Consider the following 20,093-nt stretch of genomic DNA (forward strand, 5'->3'; position numbering starts at 1 on the left):
TTTAAATGGGTACCGGGTATGTTACAGTCGCGCACACTCGACTATAGCTTTCTCACTTGATTTAAATTTTCTTCAAATATATATAAATTTAAAATCTATTAAAAATAATATATAAATAATGCATAATACAAATCATATATTCAATTCAAACAGTAGCTTAATTTGAAATATGTATATGTTTATGACAAATTTTATATTTGAATTTTATATTTTTTATACATAGTTGTTCAACTAAAAAGCGCCAAATTTCTATGTAAATTGTATTGTTTCTGATCTTTTAGCATCAACCTTTGTAAATTTTCGTTCACATAAGCTTTCCAATAATATGTTTTTTTTTTTAATAAAAAGTATTTGCTTATACTCTGTTTTTAAGAAATAAGTACCAATAAAAACTATTAAAAATGCAAACTTAATAAAATCTTAATACCATTTAGTAAAATTTTTTTAGACTTTTAATAAATCAAATTAAATTGATTGAAAATATAAAGTTATAAATATGTGATAAAACGGATATATTGAATTAAAGAAAAATTTTATGATCATTGAAACCGAAAGAAAAAAATGATATCTTAGTCTATCACATAAAAAGCGCACATAAATTTTGCTCTATGAAAGCAAATGCATTTAGTGTCGTTTGACATTTCTATGGTGGCTTTATCGGAGCGGAGCTCACATTTAACGAAATTTATGGCCTGGCCAACGTATTGCAATCGATTGCACACAGAGCGGCTGTAAACGTTTTTTGTCTCATTATGTGCGATCATTTAAAAGTTCGTGGACGAGGCGGAAGAAGTTCATAAGTTATTTATGAAGTTGTTGGCTTTCGTTTTGGTGTCAGTAAACTTAATGACAAACTCTTGCCGCAGGACGACATGCATGTATTCATATGATGTGTGTGTGCTTTGCTGCTGTTGTTGTGTTAATCATACGCAACGTTGCCCATCGACTGGCTGCAATTAAAGCGATATAGAGTGAGAGAGAGAGAGAGAGAGAGAGAGAGAGCTGTAACCGCGACCAAGCGACCAGGCATTGAGGTCGCTGACTGAAGTGCCACTTCATCAGAGCTCTGCGTTAATTCGATTACTCGACGTTGACGTCGACGACGACGTCGACGCTGGCTTAAATATCAAACAAAGGGCGGAAAATCAATGCAGAAGATTAACAATTACAATTCGGTCAACGACGGGGCAACAGGCGATGCGAAGCGAAGCGAGCGAATACAAAGGCGTTGTCCATAACGATTTAATGTGCGCCTACACAATATCTTGCTATGTATAACTGTGTGTGTGTGTGTGTGGCTTAGATTTATTTCAAGTGAGCTCTTGCCACTCAATTGCAGAGAAGCCAGCATAATACAATATATGTATGTACAATGCAAGGCCAAGATGTGCCTCGCTGTTATCGATAGTCATTGTTTGCGGCACTTACACACACACACTCGCACACACACACACACAGAGAGAGAGAGAGAGAGAGAGACTTACAGTTATGGGATTGCATGGCGTGTCAAGACCTTTCTTTTTGATGGCGAATCCCTCCATCCGTCCGAATGTTTTTGTGGGCTACTTTTTATTGATGGCGAATATAACGCCAACTAAGCAAATTAAATTGTTTACATTGGCCCAAAGGGGAGGCGAGGGTCGCTGCAATGGGCAAACGCTTAGCAACAACAACAACAACGATGATGATGACGACGAACGACGAATGTCGAACGTCGAAACGAAGCAACAGCCAGAAGCGAAGGTGGCCCAGACAGAGGCCGAGATAGTCGAGACAACAATGAACAATGAACGACATAGACAATGCGACTCCTGCGTCCTGAGCCGAGACAAAATAGATGACCACAACTTTTCATATACACACATATACATACATATATACAGATATCTATGTACATATGTTTGTTATGTACACGCTTTTGTGTGCGGCAAGCGCAGCGGGGCGCCTCCTTAGAACGTGATTGTGGTGGCAAGACACATGCAAAACAATTGATATATATGTGTTTATACACAGCATCGAATCGCATCGCATCACATATATACTGTCAGCAAGCAATTCAAATGAATCCATGACTCTGATTTCCCATGAAAACAAAATCAGAATTAATTCATTTAATAAGAAAAGTAATTTCAAACAAATCGATTTGTTGACAATCGCTAGTAGTTGAACATTTTTGATTTTCTTTAATCAAAAGTAATTTCTAATAGGAAATTGTTTTGTTTCTCTATACTTAGTGTAGTTAAATTTTGATTAACTATAATTAAGAAAAGTCGTTTCATATAATAAAGTGAATTGTAGGCAATAGGTATATATTTATTTAATGTAGTTTTTTAATTTATAAAAGTCTAAACATACATTTAACAAGATAAATATTTTCTTTTTTTTTAACATAAAAACAGTAAAACAAAATAAATAAATAAAAGACAATTTATATTTATGTTAAATATAAAAAAAAAACTCATACTTATTTGAAATTGATTTGATCAATTTAAATAGGAAGTTGATTAACAAACTCTATTTTACGCTCTGGCCAAAAATAAAAAAATTAATAAAAAAATAAAAAAGTAAATTAACATTAAAAAAAACAGAACTTATTTATATGAAAGCCCCTTAAAATAAAAAATTTATTTACTGACAATTTGTAGTCTCCTTTTTTCAGTATAGTTATGTTCGGTTATGCTGTTTTTACATTCGCAAAACATTATATTAAATTAATTTATTTAATAAACTAAATATAATTTGAAACTCATTTGTCTCGCTTATTTAATGTAGTACTTTAACAAAAACGAAAAATAATTAGTTTATTTAAAGATTAGTTTAAAAAATAAGATCGAAAAAGTTTCAAACAAGAAAATGGAATTGTTAAATTCTCTTTTCTACTTTTGTCAAACTCTAGATTAGATTAGATTTTCTAAAATTAATTAATATCACAAATCTAATATTGTAGTTGCCCCTTTATTACGTTAAATTGTTGAGCTTATAAAAATCAAATATATTTTTAAATAAGAAATTCAATTGCAGACATTTTTCAACCATATTTAGTATGTTTGTGAAATTCAGCTTTAAATAAGGAACAAATTTGTAAGCATTTTCGTTGTCATCTCTCTCTTTTTAAGTGTAATTGTAAATTCCAAATGTCACGAAAAGATTTGATCTTAAATGACCATTTGTGTAAAACTAAGGTACCACACACATTTATCAACGTCCACTTGAAACATCAAAAGCAGCCAGCAACAACAAAAAATGTGTATGAAAAGTTTGTTATTACTTAAACACAAAACCTAGAAACCAAACCCACTGAACTATTTGAGGCATTTTACATATAATATTTCCAATGAATTGAAAACACTTTGAAGACTTGTTTGCAGCCACTTTTTTCTTTGCTTGCATACATTTCGTGAAAGTTGAAGAAAGTTGTAGCGCGTCTCGTGTTACACAGAGCGCTAAAGATTGTTTTCTTCCTCGTTTTTGTTGTTGGTGCTTTTTCGTTTTTGGTAAAGTTTGCAGCTAGGATAAACGATTAGTGAAATCCCTGCAGTAACTATGCAATTTATATGGATATTTTTAGGCATTGCTTGCAGATGCCTTGGACAGGATATTAAATTCCATTTGGACAGGAGGCGATAAATGGCAAACACAAAACTGTGTTGAATTGAAATTGGTGAAAAGAGTAAGCTTGAAGTTAAAGTGTTGACACAGAAGTTTAATTCAGTGACGCTTTAATTTTTCATGCTTTCACTTTAAGCCAAAAAGTATGCTACAAAATATTTTATTGCCTGTGCAAAGTTGTGGCCAAGTTGTTGTCGATGTTGGGCGTTGGCCCTGCCCTGACATATGGCCACGACAAGCTATAAGTGAGTGCGAAAGTGTGTGTGTGAGTGTGTGTATGAGTGTGCCAGGGTGTTTTGTTATTAACTATGACATTGTTATCCTTGCTGCTGTCGCAGTTTAATAATCAACACGATTATACTTGGCGAGGTATAGTGACAAGTTTTAACTGCATTAAAAGTTCAGCTCCCATAAGTGGCTTACATAATTACATAAACACACACACACACACACACACACACACAGACTGGCACACATATTTTTGTGTCAATTTTGGTGCTCATCTCGTTCGGACCGTTTATTTTTAGGCGTCGCAGCAGCAACAGCAACAACAACAACGAGAACAACACAAATATGGACACTCTGAAGGGACAATCTTTTAGCTACGCAAACACTATAATACACAAGTGTAAATGTGTGTGTGTGTGTTTGGGGTATGTGTGTGTGTGCCTTAGGCAAGCCCAGAAAATTTGCAACTTTAAGTTGATTTGCGGTTGTGGGCATTCGAGCTTAAGCCTTAGGTAAACCGTCTATATAAAACTAAGTGTGCAAGTGTATGTATGTGTGTGTGTGTTGGGTGTGCCAGTTAAATCCAATGCAAACAAATCAACTAAACTGTATTACCAAACACCTTGGCAAGAGCGCAGAGGAAAAACAATCTTAAACTGCTTAAACAATGAACAAAAGCGAAACTCTCATAAAAGAGCCAAATGTAATATGATAATCAAGCTGAGTGCCTGCAATACACACACACACACACTCCTACACACAACTATAGCTTTGTTGATTTTTTTGGGGGGGCAGTCAGTGACCCGGCCATAACAACGACATCCCAAGAGCAGCTTCACAAACCCAAAGAGAGAACCATTTAAAACAATTTCTTTTGATTTTGCTTTGTATTTTGCGGTGCTCGCGCTATTTGCTTAAATGCTTATGTCCAATTTAACTTGGACTCGCAAGTTTGCTGTGCACAGCAACCACTCCACAGAAAGAGAGAGAGAGAGGGAGGGTGGGAGAAAGAGAGCGGAGACGAATACAAACAATGGGCAAGCGAACAATAATGATGATGGCGATGATGATGGCAACCAATGGCAACCAGATGGCTCTATTAACTCTGCCTGCTGTTGTTACAGCTGCTTCAATGTGAATATTAGCCAAATGATTGCGACAGCATTCAAAATAGCTCATACATACATATATACATGCATGGGCGGGAATATCAGCTGAAACTGATACCGATCACAGAACAATAATAAACAGAAAACGAAAATACAAATAATAGGCAGGAAAGATATTTAAATAGATTAAAGAAAATACCTATTCAAAATGTAAATAACTAACATATATATTTTTCTTAAATAAAATTACTTACAAAATAACTAAAGAAGGAAAAAACAAATTCAAAGCAACAAAGAAAGTTTAATTTAAAAAGGTATTTCTTTTGAATTCAGCAAGAGAGAAATCATAAAAATAATATTGGCTCAAGTCATGCTCAATATAAATATCTAAAATCAATTAAAATAAGTTTAAAAAAATGGGCTAGGAAATGTGATACTAAATCACTTTCAAAACGTAAATACAAAAAATAAGCAACGGTTTTAAAATAAAAGGGTTTTATAGAAAATTTTTATTTTTTTATTTTTGCAAAAAGGAAAACATTAAAAGAGAAATAATCTTTATGACAATATTTTCTGAAATTCAACACAATATAAATATCTCTAAGCAATTTAAATTGGATCAAGAAGAGTCTAAGAAACGTTAAATTAAATAATCAAACGCATAAATATAAGCAATCATTCAACAATGAATTTTGTAAAGGACATTTAAAGAATAGAATAAGATAATCAGTAAAACAGAGAGCAATATATATAGAGCAAAAAATATAAAAAAAAAATGATTTCAAAAAGCAACAAATGTAAATATTTACAAATTAAATTATTTTTAAAAATAAACATGAAATCTAAATTCAAAAAATAAGCATTGAAATAGTCATAAAATTAATTTTTAAAACGACTTTTGTTTAATTCGTTTCAGCATATAAATATTCATAATTTCCTAAGTCGTATCATTAATTATGATCGTTTAATTGATTGCTTTCATTTACATTTTGTTTTGATTAAGGTACTTAAATGGTCATAACATCATAAGCAATGCAATTTTAATTCATGTTGTTTAGAAATTAATTAGAAATTTATTGTTTAACAAAATATTCTGCATTTATTTGTATCATTTAATATTCAATATTTAACATTTAATTTAATAGTTCCATTAAGTACTTAAAATGTATTTCTTTCTCCATAATTTTCATATTTTCATAAACACTTAACTTCAATTTTCGTTTATTTCTCTTCAACAACACTTTAATGTAGCTTAAATTTAATTTGTTTCTATCACCTAAAACTTGTTCTATCGAAAATTCCAAATAAAAGTAATCTCAAAAATCGTAAATTTGTGCTGCTAATGAAAACAAATGAGTTCAAACCACAAAAAAAATTTGTACTCTTCATCTAATTATTTGGAAATGTGCATAAATGGGAGCAAACTACGCTTTTGTAATTTATGCACAGCAAATGGAGAAAATGCAGAAAATTCTCTGTGTGTGTGTGTGTGTGGTTTGGTTAGGAAATGGAAATGCTATGCAAATGCCTGAGTATCTTTGGTAAGCTAAAACGTGCCTGTGGTGAATATCTTTTGAGCGTACAAAATATTTCAACAGTTTACAGTTTGCAGCACAAAACTGAATGCTCCATCATCATTAAGTTGGCTCTTTTTATTGTGGATTGATTTGTGTGTGGCTGAGCGTATCCGCTCAGGTGAGAGATTATTACAAAAGTGGCCACAGAATGACAACACAATGCAATTGGCTAACCTCATTTCTATGGCCAGGCAATTGAATTGCAAACAAACCAGCGAACAGCAGCCACTTGGCATCCCAGAGCCTGGACAAGCTTTTAAGGCTGGGCATAAAATGGCATAAAAAGGAACACGAGTAAGAGCGCTGTGATTACAACTAGAGAGTTGAGTACGACGAGAACGAGATGCAACCCGAGGCAGCGTAAACTGAACAACTTGGCCGCATTCATAGCTGTTGCTGCAAATTGGCAGTTGGTTTCTTTTCACATTTCAAGATGCGATACAGATACATAAAGAAGAGGACAAGGATGAGGAGGAGGTGCTCTCTCCTCTCTCCTCTCTCTCGCGTCCGTTGCTTTTGTAAACTGCCTTCGGGCCGCACTCTTGATTGGCATTGGTTTTGCAGCAGCGCATACAAAACCCGAGACCGCTTTCTCCCCCCCTCCCTCTCCACACGCATTTGCTGCATGCAACAAGCTGCAAATGCTTGACCTTACCAGTTCAAGGTCAATGTCATGCCACACTTGCAATTGGATCCAACCGCCATTTACTCACTCACTCACTCACTCAAACTACTTAAACAAGCAATGGATCCAACCGCCATCGAGACGTTGTTTGCAATCTGAGTAAAACTGTACAAATGCGTATACTTAATATCCAATTTAACGCAATTTTTGCGCACATTTCTCCACTCAAAAGAGTTAATGAATTTTGCCGAACTTTAAATGTAAATCAAGTCAAAACTTTGCAATCAATTTGAGCGTATTCTCAGCTTAAATGATTTGTGTACAAAGTGTGGTTTCTAGATGCGCATTCAACCGCATTTGCTGCCAGCTAATTAGCTAAATTCAAAGTCAAGGCTTACCACATATAGCTGCAAATCCAATTAAGTGCATTAAATGCCCAGCTCACTGGATTTATTGCCCCCAAATAGTTTACGGATTTTAATCACTTTAACAATGTGGCCAATTTCTATGGCTTTAGACAACAATGGATCATCATCAGCAGCAGCAGCAGCAACACACAAAAAAAATGGCAGCAACAAAATTTTGCCCCTGGAGCGCACGAAAGTATGCAACAAAAAGTTTGCTTGGGATTTTGTGTGCTTGCAATTAATTAAGCAAGCAGAAGCAAGAGCAAGAGAGTAAGCAAAGCATTTTGCATAATATTTATCATAATTTGTGGAGTCAAGTCAGCGGCAGCTGTTATCTATGCAAGAAATTATATATGTATGTATGTATGTCTAGAAGTGGCTGTAATTAGCCCAAGCAAAGAAGATGCTAAAACTCAAAGTCATTTGAATCGTTGGCTGACTGAAGGCTGGCTGGCAAATGTCAAATTAAAAACGCATTTCACTTGGCAATTTGGCGCATTAAAAATGCCATTACATGGATTTCCGTTTCCGGTCACAGATTTTAACGCTTCACGCCATCCATTGTGTTGACAGCACAATGCAAACACACACTAACACACTAACACACACACAGAGATAAAGTGACACCCACACGCAGTGACACGCATATTTAGATATTTATGTGGTAGAATCGTTTTGTCTGTTTGCTGTCAGCAGACAGAGCGACAGCAGCAACACCAGCAGCAACATGTTTGCCGAGCTGAGTTATGATTTAGTGAATTGCGCACCTTGATAAGCACTCGCTTTGCTTTGCTTTGCTTTGCTTTTACGCGCCAAGCAAAATGCCGGCGCACACTCACACTCACAAGCACACACCCACAAGCACACACTCACGCACAACACAATGGCCGGCATTCAAAAAAAAATATTAAAAATAATATAAATTATTGCATATATATACTACAAATATATATACACTCTTGAGCTTGTATCTTTTAATTACTTTCTTGGCTCTGCTCACGGCCATAAACAATATACTTTTAACAGCGATGCCGCGTTGCCGATAACAACAATAACAACAGTAACAACAATAAAAGAATTGCAACCGGAGCAAAAAAAAAAAAAAACAAAAACCAAATAACAGTATTGTTATTATGTGTTTTACTATCAGATTGAAAGCGTGTTACAAGCGCATAACAATGCCAAAGAACTTAAAGCGTTTAACGTTTTCGAACAAAAATACAAGCGTCAACGTCGCGCCTCGTTTACGTCTTCGTCGTCGTCGTTGTCGTCTCGTCGCGTTAACCGAAATTCTTTTGCATGTCAACACGCGCCAAAATGTTGCCAGCGACTGACGACAACGACGACGCTGCCAACTGATGAACACACACAGAAGGCACACAAAACACAACCCACACGCCCTCGCTGGACCACACGGACGAGGAAGGAGTGGAGAAGGGAAGGAAGGGAGCAGCGCTTATATTCATTGAGAAAATTGCGAGGAGAACATAACAAAAATCAGATGGTTCTCATTTGGCATATTCGCCTCAACTTTTGCAGCGCAGCTGATTGATGCTGTGGGCAAAGCTTTTGTTGTGGAAAGCTTTAAGCTCCGCTTGAAAGCTTTTGTGTGCGCAAAACGCTTGCGTCGAAGCTGCAAAGCAAACAGTTTACGCTCTCGGCGAGAGAAATATCAACACTTGTTGCATGCCGCAAGTGTTCACGAGAGTTTCTTACTTCATTTTAATTTCTGATACAAATGGAATTTAATTTTTAATTCATTCGCAATTCATATATGAAATTACATATAAACTTCATGTTTTGTTTAAATACTTTTCTGCAACACTTTGAATTTGCTTCGGAGCAGCGGCTTTTCTGGTCGACACTCAGTTGTGCGATGTCTGCATAAAAGCTGCGAAAGCTCCCAACATCAGGAAGCTTTGTTACAGTAACCCAACAAACATTTTGCCCAGCATTTTAAATTGTGCTTTTACGTCCTGTGGAATTTGCCTATTCAATGTTTCGCTCTTAATAGAATGATTGTTTATTGCTTGTTCTGAAAATACGAAACTTAACGAGCAGCTAAAAAAAAATAATATGCAACGATTTGAAAAACATATTAGAATTCTTAATAGTTTATGTATTCATTTTTTTATGCAATTATTATTTTTTTTATTATTATTTTTTTTATTAAATATTATGTTGCTTTAATTTTAAAATAATTTTTGATTCAATTTCGTTTAAAGTGTTTATCGCATTATTAGTTTGTAAATAAGCGGATTTCATTACAATTATAATTGATGGTTTGGATATCAAAGGATATTAATTCAAAATATTTTTAACGAATATTCAAATACCATTTTGTTTTACATAATATGACTCAAATAAATATTTCGCTTCGAGGGAAATACTTTATCTTAATAGTTTGATTTATTTATGCATTTTTGTACCTTATAATTAGTTACTTATGTTCATATTATTTTTGCCAACTTTAAGTGCAACATATTTGTTGCACTCATTTTCCTAGTTCCCTTGAATTATTTCTCATTTTCATATTATTATACATTCGATGAAATTTACTCAAATATTCAAAACAGTTTCACAAATTTCCCCGCAAATATTCGAAATTTTTTTATGTCAAAATTATTAATGCAATTTGAACGAATACTTAATACAACGTTGATATTTTCAAAACTGCAATAATTCGATATTTCAGTGAACTCTACAAAGTTCTTGCCAACGAAAACAGCATATTCATTAAATTCAAATTGAGTCAACTTTAATTACAAGCAAAAATGTAAGCGAAAGTTTTCGGTACGTTCAGTTATTACATGGAGGCACTTTAGTGTAGGAGAAATCTTAAATTAATCATACGTCGTGTGTGCTGTAATAAATGTTTACTTGCCCCAACAGCCTTCCAATTAATTAAGCAAGCCGACAAATTTCATCTCCTAGACTCTTCGTGCCAGACATTACTCATACGCAGTGTTTGACTCTCGTTGCCGCCCAGCAATCAGCAAAAGTTGCCAGCTGCTCAGCAACAGCTACTACAACAACGACAACGACAACGACAGCTACAACAAAACAATGGCAATAATAAACATTCAATTTGATGGGAAAACAGAAACTTTGAAGTGCAATTAATATTAACTAATTTGCCTACAGTTTCGGGGTTCAAATTGTAGCTGAAGTCGTAGTTGTTGTTATCGTTGTTGTTCCTGATATCGCAATGTTTGCCACAAGTGGCAGTCGGAACAGTCAGACAGTTAGTTAATGGGGGCACTCACCTCAATAGTTATGTGATGACTACGTGAACGAAAATTGTCATCATTGCTGCGAAGATTTTTCGAATCAATTTGCACGTTGGTCTGCATCCTGAAGCCTGTTTGACTGCTCTCTGTTCCTGCAACGATAAGATCATCAAGTCTTGTTAGCCAAGTATGTGTATATAAATAAGTATGAGTCTGTCTCTCTGTGTGTGTGTGTGTATGTGTGTGTGCGTGTAATAAAACGCACTCACACGCATGCAGAGTGTAATATACTCGTATGGCACAAGTCTTTTATTTCTATGAATTTATGGAATGTCACAGCACATAAGCTAAATATTCTCATGCCTGTCGTCGGTTGTCGTCAGTCGCCTCTCGTCAGTCGCCTGTCGTCTGTCCTCTGCCCTCTGTCGCCTGTCGCTGGTGTGGTCTTCAGAAACGAGCAAGCGAGAGCCTGACAGTCGTCTCATCATGCACATGGAGTGCAGCTAAACGTTGATTGGAGCATTACGCTCAATGGTGCGTGACCTTGATAACTAAACATGGGCTCAGGCCAAAGAGCGTGCGGAGAGTTCAGGCCCAAAGTCATACACAATATGGAACTTGGCTTTTTACTGCCAAGCCAAAGCAGAAGCAGCAGAAGGCTTTGAAATCCAAAAGTATAAGTGCTTGCTTCCTGCTTACTGCTTTTAATTTAAAGCCACAGCCACAGCCAAAGCAAAGGCAAAGGCAAAGCAAGTCAAGCAGATGCCAAATGGCAGCCTCAAGTCAAAGTGCGAGGCCAAACTGGCCAAGTAAATGATGCTCATAACGCACCACAATGAGTAGAGTAACAAATGATAGCAAAATTTCCAAAACATAATTCACGCATGATGAACTTTAAATACACTTTACGATTTAGCTTCAACTTAAACATCAAATAGTTAAAGGTAAAGCCTTTAATAATGATGAGAAATTGTTGAAGCATACTTTGCTATCAATTAAAATTGTGCATTCATTAAAATTCAATTCATTGTTAATTGAAATGCATTAACTCCTTATTAAAGTGTTCATTTTATTTCGCATAAATATTGACAACTAGCAGTCTGCATAAAATGGAATTTAATTCAATTATGGCGATTATCTAATTGTATATATTTGAAATAATTTAAATGCCGCTAAGCTGCAAACTTGAAGCTTTAGTCGCAAAGCCCCAACAGCAACAAAAGGTAAAATGAAGCAAAACAAAACAAAAAGAAATGAAGTAAGAGAGCTAAAAACACAACATAAAATATATAAAAGAAAGCGCAGAAAATGATGTGAGAAATTTGCTGCTGTGCTGTGCTCGTAAAGCACCCAAAAAAAAACAACAAAAAAAAGCATAAATAAAGGAAGAAATTTATACACACAGCGTGTGTAAAGGCCTGTGTGTGTGTGTGTATGCATGTGTGTATGTATGTGTGTGATGTTGCGGCTCTAATGAATGTCCTGCGGCAGTTAAGAAGCAGACTGGCTGCTTATCGAAAAGTACACAGCTTTTAAATCGACCAAATGTCAAGCTGATAATGTGAAGCAGAAAACTCCCACACACACACACACACACACATGCATACACACACACTCGGTAGTGAATCCATTAAGTTGACTGTGTTGCGATTGGCGATAATCGCTGTTAAAAACCGCAGACAGACAGCGGCAAATTCGTTGTGAGTATTTGCATTGCACATACGTCACGTTGACCCAGCAAGGAAGAAGTCATCGGCCCGCTGTTGCATGCCACCGAGTCGGAGTCGCGAAGCCAGGCCAACAAATTTCAAATTTAATTTGCGCCTTTTTACTTATTCACAAGCAACAAACTCAACAAGGGAGCAGCCATCGCCATCGCCATCGTCGCCACATGACAGCCTCAACATTTCCACAGCCACATTCTCGAGGCTGCAGCTGCCTTCCCATCTCTATCTCCCTCGCTGTCTCCGTCTGTCTGCATTTGGTCCAAGCGTCATACGCATCCTATTGCGAGTGCCTTGCAACAGCTAAAGTCGTTCCACATCAGCGCCACAAGTGACAATCGCATCTCCCTTCTCTTCTCTTCCCGTTTTTTTTTCTGTCTCGCACCTGGCTTGCGGCTCAATTTAACGCGTGTCCTCGCCTAGTCAAGTGCTCCTCCTCCTCCTCCGTTTGATCGCCAACCAGCAAGCAAAGTAAACACACACTCACGACAAGCAAACAGACATCGCATCCCCCGGGGGATGAGAGCGAGCGTACTCGACTAAATCTCACTTTCCATTTATTTATTTATTTAAATACAAGAGTTTTAATTGCATTGAGCACTCGACTCAACTCAACTCGACTCGACTCGACTCGCCTCGCTCCCAGTTGGCTTTGCTGTCTGTTGCTTACGTCTTCTAACTTCTATTAACTTCAGCAAAGCAACTTAAGTAGTTTGGCGCTTGCATCCAAAGACTTGTAAATAAATGTATTTGGTGGATTTTCAAATACTTTTATAAATAAATTAAATAGTATGGATTTATGTGGCAAAGAAATTACAAATTTGGAAAAATTATGATAATAATTCTAAACTCTTAAGCAAAACTATATCTTAAGAACAAAATGTATTGGTTATTATAATTTAAACTAGAAAAATATTTATACAGAAAAATAATAGATTATTTAGAATTAGTTTTAAACTTGTACCCAAAGCAAAAACATATCTACAACAATTTTATGAAAAGTCAACCAAAAAAAAACAAGCCAGAAAGCAACGGTCGAATGGGATCAACTAAGAGATACTCGTTACCCATTTGGAAAAACCCAAACATTGCGGTATTATTCCTAAAATATAAAAATGAATACATCGCAAAAATACTTAATTACTTAAAAATAAAAATTACTTAATTTTATATATTGATTCAAAATACATTCAAAATACTCCACGGAGTCAAAATATATCAGATTTTCAGCTAAAGCGTTTTTGCCCATAAAAAATAATTTCTTAAATAACTTCTACAATTTTTATCTGTATGTATATCCAATGTTGCAGAGCAACATGAACAACATTTCTATAAAAAAAATGTTTAATAGCAATAACAAATAGAAGCTAATACAAAATTACGCTGTTGCATAAAATGAATATAAATAGCTCAGCTATAAATTCTATTAAAAATTTACATTGACTTTCTTTTTTATTTATATTACATTAAGTAAAGCGACAAGTATTATATTTATTATATTAATTTTATATTCAATAAACCGACAACCATTATCTTTATAATATTTATTTTTTATGTATTAAGCCGACAAATAAAATTTGTTGAATATAAATTTCCTTTTTTTTGCAGCACATTATTTTCCATGCTTTTGGTAAACTTTATTTACAAAGCTCATGTAATTCCCATTTGGCAACGTTGCGAAACAAAAAACTCTTGTAAAATATAAACAATTTCCTGCAGCAAACAACGAGATTTATAAAAACATATTTTTGTTTTTTAAGTTCGTTATTCAAATGCACACGTGTTTTTTTGCATTGAGTCGCGACAAAAACTAAGTACTTGTGTATGTTTGTCATGTTGTTTTTGAAAGCAATGCATAAATGTTTTTGTTGGGCTTTTTTCTTTTTTTTTTTGTGTATTTAGTTGATGCTCTCTGTGCAGGGCAGACAGCACACAATTCATTCATGATTCGAGCAGCCTTTTGTTTCATGCGCCAATCAATGGTGCAATTGTTGTCTCGTCAACAGGGAACAAGCTCCTCCTCCTCCTCCTCCCTCTCTGTCGCCCTCTTCCCACTCGTGTTTGCATATCGAAGCGTGTCCTGTGGTCATTCGTTTGTCGCCAGTTGCCTTTGCCTTTACCACTGCCACTGCCACTGCCTCTGCATAAGTAATTAGTTCATTTGAATGCTGCACTCTGCCACACAATTTCGATTCCCTTAGCTACACGCCTCTTCGTGTCAATCTCAATCATAGATAGCGTTGTTTTTTTTTTTTGTTTGTTCGTCGCTCGCTCTCTCTCGCTTGCAAGTTTGTGTGCCTCAAGCTCTAGGATTAAGGCGAGGGCGAGTATCGTAGGCGTGGTCGCCTCAATGTCGCTGTCGCTATCGCTGGTAAACTAAAGTCGTCGGTTTGTGGCTTTTGGTTTTGATTTTCCATCGACACACACACACACACACAACCTAAAATGCCAACAAGCAGGCATGTTAACCGTGAGAGCGAAGGACCCAAAAGGACACAGCAACAGCAGCGGCATCGGCTCCAGCTCCGGCTCCGGCTTCAGTTCTCGCTCGTGTTGTCATTCTAGCCAAGTGTCTATTATCCCCAGCATTTGCGTGTGTGTGCGTGTCAGGCATATGTATGGGGACTCATGAGAACCATACTCCACCTCCACCTCCTACTCCTCCTCCTTCTCTTCCTCCCCCTTGGCATTATAATCACAATGTACCAGAGATGCACAACACTGACTGCTGGCAGCCACAACTGTCCACAAGTCGAATGCGCAGCCAACTTGAACATGAACATGTTACGGCTCTCATGATTAACATAATGCCTCCTCTATGACTGCACGTCTCAGTCTCAGAGTTCAAATGGCATTTAGCATTGAATATGGCAAATTTACATTATTCATTAACATAGAAATGGGCACCAAATAAATGCCTCAATTCTGGCTATATAGTTGACAATTTAACAATTATTAAGATAGGAATGTAAAACTTTAGAATTTTAATTATATTTGCTTTCAATTACATTACATTACATTCCGAATTAAGAATAATATACTTTAGGCAATGTTTTCATCATTTATTAGAGTAGAAATGAGCACTCAATAAATGCCTGAATTCTGGCAATATATTGAACAATTAAACATTTACATTTACTTCAGATTTGTACTAAAGCTTTTTTGTGTACAATTATATTTTATTAAATTTCATCTACAATGTAATTTCATTTAAAAAATATTTAAATTATTCTTTAAAAATTGAAATAAGCAAAATATTTTATAATTGATTTCGTTTTAACTTATTCTATGCACAACTTTATCGCATAATTCACTTGCAATTTTTTTTTTTACATTTCATCTAAATTATAATATAATTAAGGCAACGATTAAGGAGCCAAAAATAAAGATTTTTTATGAAACATTTTAACTACAAAGTAATAGGCAAAACTTTAGGCAATATTTTTATTTCTATTAAGAAAATTTACAAATTTATTAAACTCCTGCCTATATAGATTAATTTGTCATATATTTAAAAAATTAAAATAAAATATTTATCAAAAATGAACAACACTTTTTTTACTATCTGCTCCACTTTAATTCAGTAGCCACGTTCTTTGAAAATATTTCAATCTATAACATAATTAATATTAAATTATATACGACATATATATTTAATACTTATGTTGGACAAAATAGAGCCATCTCTATAAATCGAATAGAAAAAAAAATACAAATAATGCCAGTCACAATTTGAGTCGCAATGTTAGCGAAGAAGTCACAACTTTGTTTGGCATCCTTTGAGAGTTGAGCCGCATTTACGCCGCAATCGAGACAATTTCAGCTATTGCTGCCTATTGTGGCTGATTTGGTTTCGACTGTGGCATATCAGTATTTTTGTTATCATTGTCTAGATAATAAACAGCAGCGGTAAATCGAAAGAGAGAGAGAGATATAGAGAGAGAGAGAGAGGGACGGCAAAACAGAAGACGAACAAATTTCAAGGCAGATGTTTGCAAGTACAATGTGCTCTGATGTGACGCAGCCTGACAAGCAACCACACGAAACACAGACACACACTCACACACACACGCATACACAGACTTACAAACTAACACAAACACACTCAAACAATTACACACACAAACACAAAGACAGTTGCCATTGTCAGCGAGAAATGACTTTGTATTTCATTATTTATATTTATTTGTTATTATTGTTGCTGTTGTTGTTGTTGCTGTTGCTGATGTTGTTGTAAGTGCAATAAAGCAACGCCAGCGCAACGGAAATCTTAGCATACTTAAGTGGGCGCCAGCCAAGGATGCGCTATGCTCTATATGAAATAATAAAAAGGGAACGAACCAAGGGAGGCGTGAGTGAGAGACCTTCAATGAAGACACGCGAAGGACACAAAAGAGTGGAAGGAGGGACAACTGACTTGTGGCCGAGCAGAGAGACAGAGAGAAAGGCAGAGAGAGAGAAATGTGCATCATCTGCAGCGAGCGAGCGAGCGTTTGCATTGAGACAAACGGACGCTGCCAAGTTTTGTGCGCGCTCCGCTCGACTAGTTGGCAACTTGGCATAGACAATGGGATTTGTGCTCAAGTGCTGCCACAACACAGCAGCAGCAACAACAGTTCAGTGTATTTCCGGCTTGGCAGCCACACGCGATAGCAGAAATAAATGAAATGAAATAAATACGAGTTAGCGTAGTAGTAGTAGTAGAAGAAACAAGCGCAAATGTTGTGGAGTGAAAAGGCAACGACTACGCGCGACTTGCACTTTTCTTTAGCATTTTCTTTTGCCATCGAAATTGAGATTGGGGGTTTGCGGATTGCGGATTGCGAAGTGAGTTTGCCTGTTACTCGCGTAAAGGATTCATGCTGGCCTGGGAAGTGCACTCAACTCTCGACTCAACTCAGTTAGACGTCTTTGCTGCGCCTGGGGATGTTGTTGATTGACAAATGAAGCGGATGCCTGAAGGTGGCGTAAGATTAACAATGAATGGAAGAACAAACTTCAATTTAATACGCTGCTCAGCGCTCAGCTCAGCTCAGTTCGCTTGCCACTAAATGGGTTAATGAAATTTAATAGTCTAGCACACTGCATAACAAAGCGCCGACTACCAGCTACTCAAAACAATTTCATTTATTTGATTAATTTGAAAATTATTCTCTATGCGCTTTATTCACTCATTACACACAAAATTACTGCTGCTCATTTAAAGTATTTCTTGATTGTTAAGATGTGTTATTGGTAAAATTAAAATGTTAAATTTTCAACTTTATCGATAACATTCAACGTTGGTTTATTTTGACAATTGTTGCAGCGCAATTTACAACGAAAATTGGGCAGCACTTGAGCTCAGCTTGTTGCTCTGATTGCAATCTCCATCGAAAACAGCAACAAATTAAACCCTTGATAATTAAACGCAACATGCTGATACCCTGTACACAAAAGATAATATATATCTCAAGGAATTGGTGGCGAAATTGAATACTTTATTTACCACAGACCAATTAAGTCTTTGCTACTTAATCAGGTCAATATTTAAAAACAAAGTCATCAGTAATCAGTTCCGGCTGAATGAAAAGACTTTCTCATTGCATTAGGTACAAAACCAGCTAATTTGTTTGTGGTTAAATTTGAATAACATATTCAAATAAGAAGTGTCTACAAGAACCTCATGTAAAATTATCACAAATATATTTGATGTCTGCTTGTTTCATTTTCAAATTTGTTATTTTATTGATAGAAATCTGATTTAGCATATTTTCGTAATTTGATTAAGAATTATAAGTGTAAATTTTCTTTAATGAATTTTAAAGACGCCAAGGTTCCACTTATTAAGACATGAATTTACAAATTTTAAAATGTAATGCATAACTTTGCTATGAATTGGTGATCCATTCAATAAAATCCAACCCACATCTTTAAGCTTCCCTCTAGCTGAGTGCGTTTACAGGGTATATGCGAGCGAGGCAAAGTGTCGCACTTTAAACAACTGCTTTCAATTTGCGTGCGTTGCGAGCAACGTCAACAATGTGCGAAAAATAATTGAAATCGCAGCAGCCGCCAACAGGTAAGAAGCGTCCTTTCCCTTTCCCTTTCCCTTTCCCTTTCCCTTTCCCTTTACCTCTCCCTTCCCCTCACTTCTACTCCCTCTCAACTCTTGCTCCTCCCGTGTCCTTGGCGATTTGCGCCTACGTAACTCTGATTTGGCGTTAGCTGGCATGCGAGTCCATAAAATGCGACCCACTTTAGGCTGCTCGTGGCAGCCGCAAAAGGGCAGAAACAGAGCCCGGAAACTCGTACATAATAATCATAATAATAATAATAATAATATAATCATAAATCAAAAACACTTAAAGATTGTATGTACTCCCCCGAATATATTGAGTGTTGTACAATATCGTAAATTCTGGCACAAAAAAAAAGGATGTACGAGTAACACCTGTTTGATGACTCTGCCCCTGAAGCCAACGACTTCCAACTGCTTCCCAAAACAAAAAAAAAAAAAAACAAAATAACAGAAAAAACGGAAAATTCCAGAGTTATGCCTCAAATGAGAAAAGGCAACTACGTTATTGTTTTTGTTTCACATTTTTTGTGTTTGCTTTTTATATTTTTTACAATTTTTTACTTTTGCCTTTTGTTTTTTCTGCGTTTGTTTGGCCCTTTTCCAAGCCATAATGAAGTTGCAGTTAAAAGTGCTTCAAGCGCCCTTTTTCCCCGTCTTTTGTGGCACAGTATTCAACATCACAATTTCCTCAACCCTTGAACTCCTCTGACTCCTCCTCTGCCTCCTCTGTGGTCGCCCTAATTTACGAATTCCATTAACATTCGGCATTTGGCATAGCAAAGACTACAAAATTCTACAGCTGCGCATCTAATTTGTCGGTTCAACACATTCCAGAAGCAACAGCAGCAGCAGCAAAAAAAGAAAACTCAACCAGACTCATTTTTAAATCATTTGAGCAAACGCTATAATGATGATAAGCTATGTGTAAATAATTAAGTGTAATCAACATGGACACAATATTCTAGTTTTTGTTTTGTTCCCTTTACAGAATTATTTGCATCATTGGCATTAATATGGAAAACTAAACTAAAACTTTGAAGCAAACTTGAGTAGAAGAAATCTCGTTAGTAAAGCGCACTTTAAAAACAAGTTTCAGTTGGTAATTAATTAAGTTGAAAGCCAAAACACTGCTCTACTATATGAAGTTTTGCATGTAAAGAAAAAAAAATCAAAAAAAAAGCGAAAGGACATGCCTTGACCTCCAGGTGAAAGGTCAATTCTATTTGTGTGTGTGTGTGTGTGTGTGCACGCTGCTTTGATGTACGCACAATGAACTGTCAGGGGTGAAGTCAATCAGTTGAGGAATGTGTTTTTCAGCGCATTGCATGTGTATACTCTGCGTATACGTAATATAAGTATATGCATATTGACTCACACGAGATAGCAGTAAATGTCAGTCGCTCTCCCTCTCCCTCCCTTTCTCTGTTTCTGCTCGTCTATTTGCTGTGGGCAACAGGCGCCATAACAAAAATCTCGTCGCACAAACTTTTGCTCAAAGGGTATTCACAAATTTTGTCGTACAT

The 20,093-nt window shown here is 36.0% G+C and overlaps 1 protein-coding gene across 2 annotated transcripts in view; it reads right to left on the minus strand.

The window, feature by feature from the left end:
• The window catches only part of LOC117577963 (inactive dipeptidyl peptidase 10), a 146,611-nt gene extending 126,558 nt beyond the window's left edge, over nt 1-20,053 (minus strand). Inside the window, exons 1-2 of one of the 2 annotated variants that reach the window (XM_052005159.1) lie at nt 19,946-20,053; nt 10,822-10,937 (exon numbers count right to left, since the gene is read on the minus strand). In XM_052005159.1, the coding sequence (XP_051861119.1) occupies nt 10,822-10,908 (87 nt within the window). In that variant the 5' untranslated portion in view covers nt 10,909-10,937; nt 19,946-20,053. Of the gene's footprint in view, nt 1-8,537; nt 8,616-10,821; nt 10,938-19,945 lie in introns of those variants that run through there. The other variant, XM_034263014.2, reaches the window with a different exon arrangement.
• Nucleotides 20,054-20,093: the final 40 nt, after the last annotated feature.

Source organism: Drosophila albomicans, chromosome X (genome assembly GCF_009650485.2).
Source record: "Drosophila albomicans strain 15112-1751.03 chromosome X, ASM965048v2, whole genome shotgun sequence".
In the NCBI taxonomy this organism is placed as follows: domain Eukaryota; kingdom Metazoa; phylum Arthropoda; class Insecta; order Diptera; family Drosophilidae; genus Drosophila; species Drosophila albomicans.